The sequence below is a fragment of the Ruditapes philippinarum genome, unplaced genomic scaffold (genome assembly GCF_026571515.1).
Source record: "Ruditapes philippinarum isolate M1 unplaced genomic scaffold, ASM2657151v2 ctg4480_1_1_1_1, whole genome shotgun sequence".
Lineage (NCBI taxonomy): Eukaryota > Metazoa > Mollusca > Bivalvia > Venerida > Veneridae > Ruditapes > Ruditapes philippinarum.
The window spans coordinates 5556-12720 of NW_026866964.1; the positions used below are offsets into that span (position 1 = coordinate 5556).

The following is a 7165-nucleotide window of genomic DNA, read 5'->3' on the forward strand; positions in this document are numbered from 1 at the left end:
GGAAGTGCGGTCTATGTAAAGAAAAATCATACTGTTTTCTTCAAACTGTATCTAACATGTCTAAGGGATTTCCTTCAATACCGTATTTCAGTGCATTTATGCTAAACAATTACCCTAAAAATTTATTACGGGCCTCATATTCAAATAACAAAAAAATCCTCTGTATAAATACAATTTTTTCTCTCAGCGATTATGATTCAGATACCTTTTCTGATTTTATTTTTCAACTGTCGTTATCAAAATGGGTTTCTCATTATTATTTTCATTTGTTATTGTCGTTGGAATATATAATTGTTCTGAGGCTAGAGAGCCTGTATGTTCTAAATTTGCATATGAAGAACAGCTTTTAGAGAAAATGATAAGGACTGAAATTAAGGTAGAAACAATGGTGAATGAAATTAAGAAAACTGAGGAAAATGTCATCAGTACATTAGGTGACATTAAACGAGCAGTTGCTGATTTTACGGACATGTTTGCAGACATGAAGGAGAACATAACCGATGAAATAGAAAGGAGAGAAGGTAAAATATAAACATCCGATCTACATTTTTAGAAACTGATATTTGCATGCTGATGTAATACGAAAAATGACTGATATCTTTAGCATATTATTTACAACTGATTGTTGTTTAAATCTGAATCAATATAACGTAATAGTTCGTAATTCTTTATGAAAACTGAAATAAGAAAATCTGCAATATGATAAATGCTTGGAGTATTTCAAATTAAAAAAAAAACATTAGATTTTAAAAGAAGAGATTTCATACATAACGATTACTTTGCCGACAAAATCTCTATGTTTATGTACTTAGAGCAAAATTGCATTGCTGCAAACTTATAACATATTTTCAGTTTGCTTAAAACGGAGCGTTAAATTACATTATTATAAACATAAATCAATAAAAAGGTGGAAAAGAATCATGTAAAAATAACAACAATAAAAAATTGAGTGTTTTTTTATTGTAATGATTGATGATTAACAGCCCCATATTCAACATTTTGCTAGTGCGAGCATGAACATGTTTAAAATTTATCAAAAAATAATTGTAATTCTTCTGCCCTATTGTGTCGTGTGTTTACCTCCAGCTTTATCAAAGAGCGCTGCTGTAGTTTTAAATTTGATTTGCGATATTTATGTTTGTATGTATACTTCTGTTCTAAGTAAAACATGAATTACAGTGAAAATTTATGTGACGATGAATATACCAAACAAACATGTTTCCATGAAGGAAAACGCTTAATCATCATCATTACGTTTTCTTGTTAGGGAACATATTCCCTGATTTTTATTATATTTATTTTATATTGAATTACGTCAGGAAATGACTAACACGTCAGCCAATAGAAATTCGAAAAATTTCATTTGAAATTCGATTATAGAAGAGGAGCGAGGAAAATCAAAATATAAATTAGACTGGTGTTTCTCTTCACTAAAGTTTTATTAAAGAAGTAACATTACTGGCTATGTAAAATTCAGGTTGTTTGTTTTCAGCATATATAATACTTATTGAACTTTGATTACCGAGAGTAAGTGCACTTTAATACTTTTGTTACAGAATCCTTCAAGAAGTTATTTGAGGAAACAAGAACAAACCTAACGAGTGACATGGAAGCTAAAAGAGAAGAACTTACTCAATTACAAGGTATCACTTTTCATGTTACGTCCAAATGATAATTAATTTCCAAAAACTGTGTTTTGATTTCATGATTCAGTTGATTTCATGATTCAGTTGGTTTTATGATTCAGTTGGTTCTTTTGAAGTTCAATCATGGACAATATTTTAACAATAATCAGTTTGATAATTTTTTGATATTCGACCAACCTGTTGTTGTAAATATAGACTAGTCCTTCCAATCATAATACAACTGATTCAATAACATGTATTTTTTCTTATTTTGAATACATTTAACCATGTTTATTTTCATGACGTATTTTTATAAAAAACTCTTCTATATCACAATTACTTTTATACTCAGAAAAACTTGAACGACCTCCGATTGTTTTCCATGCACATCACGTGGCAGATAAGCTTCTTGATAAAACAGATGAGATAATTATATTTACGAAAAGTGTGATTAACGAGGGAACAGGATACGACACTTCTACTGGAATATTTACAGCACCTGTTGGAGGACTGTACCAGTTTTCTGTGCATACATGTGCTTATATTGGAAAATATGCCTTAATTGGTCTAGTGTTAGAAGGTAAAGTTATTGCAGCTGATATGAACTATGATAAATATTATCATACCTGTAATACTGTTGCAGCAATAGTGAGAGTAAGATCAGGAGAAAAAGTTTGGGTCAAATCAACAGCGTCAGGTTCAGTCCATCAGCTTTTACAAAACGCAGACGCGATGAACACATTTAGTGGACTGCTTCTCAATAACTAAATGAATGAATAAATTCAACATTGATATCAGTAAAAGTCCTTTTTCTATATTTGTATTTGACTTCACATAACAACGTTTTTGTGCAAATTGTTTCATTTATCAAACAAATTAATAGCTTTTTCATGAAATAAGTAGAAATTCTAGGTTGTTTCTAAAATATATGTAGAAGTTATAAAGAATATTAATCATGTATTGTTCACGTTGCTTATTATTGAAAGCCAAAATATCTAACCTTAATATTGAACAATAATTCTTTCTTCTGAAAAAATGTGTTGGCGATTCATTAAATACTCCTGACATCAAATCTAAACTTTCTTTTTACTGAATGCGGTATTCAACAACGACGTCGGGGTTGCATAGAAACAAATATGTATGTATGATGTATTTTCGGCTTTTTACAAGGCTTTCATAACATATTTGGCTTTTATCGCCTTTGCAAATGTATTTTTTCATGGCCGTTCATATATTTTGACGTGACTTCATTTGAATTATACAGACATAACGTAAAAGCACACTAAATGTAACTTTGTAATGTATCAATGAAAGATGGTATACATTGAATATATTATATTCGTTTATCTTTATAACAAATTACTTTTTGATATAATAATGATATTGTCCTCGCCAGAAACTCGCTTAAACTGGTATTGAACCTACTCTCATTCAATATCCTCTCTATATTCGTATATCTGTAATAATACATCTATGATTAAATAATTTTCATTTCGCTACAAAGTGTATAGCATTTAAATGTTGATATACTAGTAAATAATTTATTATCGTGACATGCATATACTACAATACACATCTACAAGAAAAATAAATATAGACCTAGTCCCATGGGCCTTTAAGTCATCAGAAATCATATAATAATAATCGTCATTATGTGTTTACACATACGAGGGGTGTTCAATAATAACGCCTAAAAGTGCCACTATTTCCTTTTTATAAGTTTCCTGAATAAAACATATACAGTTTTAAAGACAATTATATTTTGAAAATATACAACAACATTGTTCTATATTGATGTTCTGAGACACTTGTTTATGAGGACGATGAGAAAGAAACGGAGAACAAAAAATCGCCGATATTCCATCACGATTTTATTGAATTTTTGTGTAAACGTTAACTCTATGACAGCACTTTTCCACGTATTTATAGTACACCCTCGTATACTATGGCTTATTTTCAAATACAAATTTGAGCCAATTTGTATATTACTGACGAACTTAAGAAGAGCGATTAATAAATAAGACTTGTGTATCTTCATTATATTTTATTGAGGATGTTTCGCTTTCTTTTCTTGTGGTAATGCTTGTCACATATGAATAAAGTTGTCCCAAATACTTGGATATCAACATCTTTGAGAGACATCGAAAAAGGAAAGAAAAGAAATGAGTGAAATAAAAGGTCAACATCGTATTCCATTTATATTCATTGACACGACTGTCATATAATTTTAACAGTTGTGTATCTTCGTAAATATACAAAAATATTGTTTTGCAAGGAACCCATGCACAAACATGTTTTTGTATAATGCAACATACAGAATGAATGGCATAATTTACTTAGATATTTAGTTGTAACATAATTGCTAAACTACCTGCGTATGTGTATGAAGGAGTATGATGTATTTGTCAGGGTTTTTTAAGGTTGACTAAAATATAGCTTGTATAATGGTTACATCCTTGACAATATAGAAGTATAATCACTTAATCAGAACACATATTTTACGTATGTACTATTTTGATAATGATATCTTTCATGTTTTTGTTTTCACTTATGTTTCTACAAAGGGAAGTAAAACAGATTGCAACCAGTGTTTGATAATAGTACTTGTTATTTCCCTTGCATTGAAAAGCTATATCATAGATATTGTTGCTTAAAATTTTGGACGGTTTTATTAAACTAGTCACTGCCAATATTTTTCCATCAAATTTACGATTTTGATGAAACCGGTAAGAAAATCTCAAATAGTTGGAGGCCAATAAAGATATACATAAATAATAGAAAGAACTATCAGGTTAGTTATCAGTAAAGAGGAAAGTGACATGAATATATGTTTATTTTTTATTAGGGATAATTGTAATAAGGCATTTTCTTACTTTGATGTAGAGGAGCGTCGAGTAGTGTTAGTCATATCACTTCAATTTTTTTTCTTTTTTTTGCACTTAGGTAACAGCACTTATATCCAACACGGAATGTTATATTTTCTCTACACGTAAAAGTTGGGGCCTCAAAAATAGAATAAAAAAAGAAGGGCAGTCTGACCGGGACTTGAATTGAATCAGGTACCATCGAAATACCGTACCACAACTCTACCGATTGAGCTAACAGATCGCTTACACATTATCTCACCTACTTAGTGAACAGTTTTGAACTTCGAAAATAGAAATTAGCTTCAGAAATAAAAGGTCCGAAGTTTGAGGTCAGCTAAATGTCCCATTAATTTTCTTATATGAGAAGTGGTTCTTAAGGCCCATTATACAACAAAAATATTTTTATTTCCTTAACTTTCTGTGTGTCCTGTTATAATTTCTGTAACACATTGCCAATTCTTTGAGCAATCTTTTGTTATTGTCGCTTTTCGGCAATAAGTACAGATACAGTGATTTTGTATGGAAGTCAAATACTACTTTCTTGACATATTTTCCTTCTTCTATGACAAAAAGTTCTCATTCAGCTCTAATTCATTTTTTATTAGAAGCATTTGACATACTCTAAAGCAAACATTTGAACGCCATGAAACTCGTGTATGCCGTAAGCATTTATTCGTTTCAATGTCAAAAATATGGCATGAAGTAATAAGCCAATATATGCAAAAAGGACAACATGCATGTATTTCAAAAATGGGCAAAAACGCGTAAATTAACGATATTTTAATGCAAATAATTCCTCTGTGTTCTAACATGAGACTTTTCTTTTATGTATAGAATATACAACCCTTTAAAATAAACAACCGGTTAAAGAAATGATTACACAGTTACCCAGTTACGTACCGATTGAAGTTTGATATCAAGATGCGATATACGTATACTTCTGTGAATTGTCTAAATTATCACAGTTCCTAGATAAAATTAACGGTTGATATCTTTAAAATCCTTAAGAAATTAAACCTCTTATAAACTTGAGATCTGTTCTATGCCTTGATTTATCTAGCCATAAAATTCGTGACCTAAACTTCCAATGAATTAATCGCAATTTATTATCATCACGTTTAAGATGCAGATATAACTTGAAAATATAAGCATAATTATCTTCCCGAACATACAAAGACTTACGAGTCAGACGTTTAGTTAATATTTAGTATTTAAAACTAGATGTACCGTTTCTTTATTTCAATCTGTATTGAAAAAAAAAAGTAAATATCTTCACATACAGATGCTGTGGTAAGAAATCGTATCATTAAATTAAGATGTTGATTGTATATCTTTTTTACGTCTTTTTCTTTTTCTTATTTCACTCTGTAAAGAGTGAGCGGTACAAGAAAAGAAAACAGTACGCAGAAGTTAAGACTATTTTAGAGAACCATGTTTTGATGCACGTCTGTGTTATCGTTACGATAAATAACTGTTTTTAATGGATAATTAAAGATAAATGATTAAGATAAATCTTTCGATATTTCTACATTACAAGAATTTACTTTCTATACTTAAGAATATATTTTAAGTGTAAAATGTTACCTCTATATATTTAAAATATACAACTAGTATGTAAGCTATTACATACTTAGTCTGTATTATGTTTTGTATGCTTAAGTAAGACAATTATTAATATATGTAGATACAGATGTGTAGAAAATCAAGTTAAAATGAGCGCATATTCACCACGGTAATATGTGCTGTTGTGTTATCTGTCAAATAGAGAAGAAAACTATATAACTATACAACTTTACTAAGAATTAATGATACACATAAAAAGTGTGGGTATGGAAGAAGACAAAGTTGACATCTTATTTCATTCCAGCAGGACCTAGATATACAATATAAAAGTGTATGGCAATTATATATATCGTCATCTTAGTTTATGAAAATTATAACATTATAATATTTAATTTATAATTGTTTATTATATTATAATATCAACTATTGTAAGTTTATTTCACTATAAGAATACTCTTTGTGCCTGTACAGCTAATGCACAGACGAACAACCTTCCAGTAATAAATGCTACAAGTGAATAGCAACTTTTACTAATAAAGTCAATAGGTTCATTATTATTTTAAAATATCCTGTTATGTATTATATGAGCACTATTTTTAAACAACAATATTTAAATTGAAGAAACGTTTGCATCTATTCTTTTTTTCTTCAGTTATATGAATGTTTGATTTAGCAAGCTGGAACCTATTATGACAGTGTATAATCTATTTTGAAATGAAACAGAAATTTGAGGGAAAAATCGGATATGAAGGCAAATGAAATATTTTATAACCTTTCTAGCCTTTCTTGATTGCATAAAGAGAATTAAAATCAATCGGGTTTTGGTTAAGTAAGTAAAAGATATACTGATTACTTTTGATTTATGCGAAAAGGTTCCGGGGAGGAAAGAATTCACACGTAGGAAATTAATCAGACAAGAGTAGCATAAAAATGAACTTCTTATTGGATTTTTTAAAGATTAGTTGCTCATACGAATATAATGTACCGATTCTTATCAAAAAGCATATGAAACAAATATAAAAGAGATAACCGAACGCCAAAATGAGGGTATACCATTAATCATGTTTCTCTCCAGTAAATAAGGTTATACATCTACAATGTATACTCATA

The 7165-nt window shown here is 29.5% G+C and overlaps 1 protein-coding gene across 1 annotated transcript; it reads left to right on the forward strand.

Moving 5' to 3' along the window:
• Positions 1 to 204: 204 nt before the first annotated feature.
• On the forward strand, positions 205 to 2585 carry LOC132734356 (heavy metal-binding protein HIP-like). Its single transcript, XM_060721081.1, has 3 exons — positions 205 to 521; positions 1557 to 1643; positions 1978 to 2585. The coding sequence occupies exons 1-3, from the start codon at positions 242 to 244 to the stop codon at positions 2391 to 2393; spliced, it is 783 nt and encodes a 260-aa protein (XP_060577064.1). The 5' UTR covers positions 205 to 241; the 3' UTR covers positions 2394 to 2585.
• The last annotated feature ends 4580 nt before the right edge of the window (positions 2586 to 7165 follow it).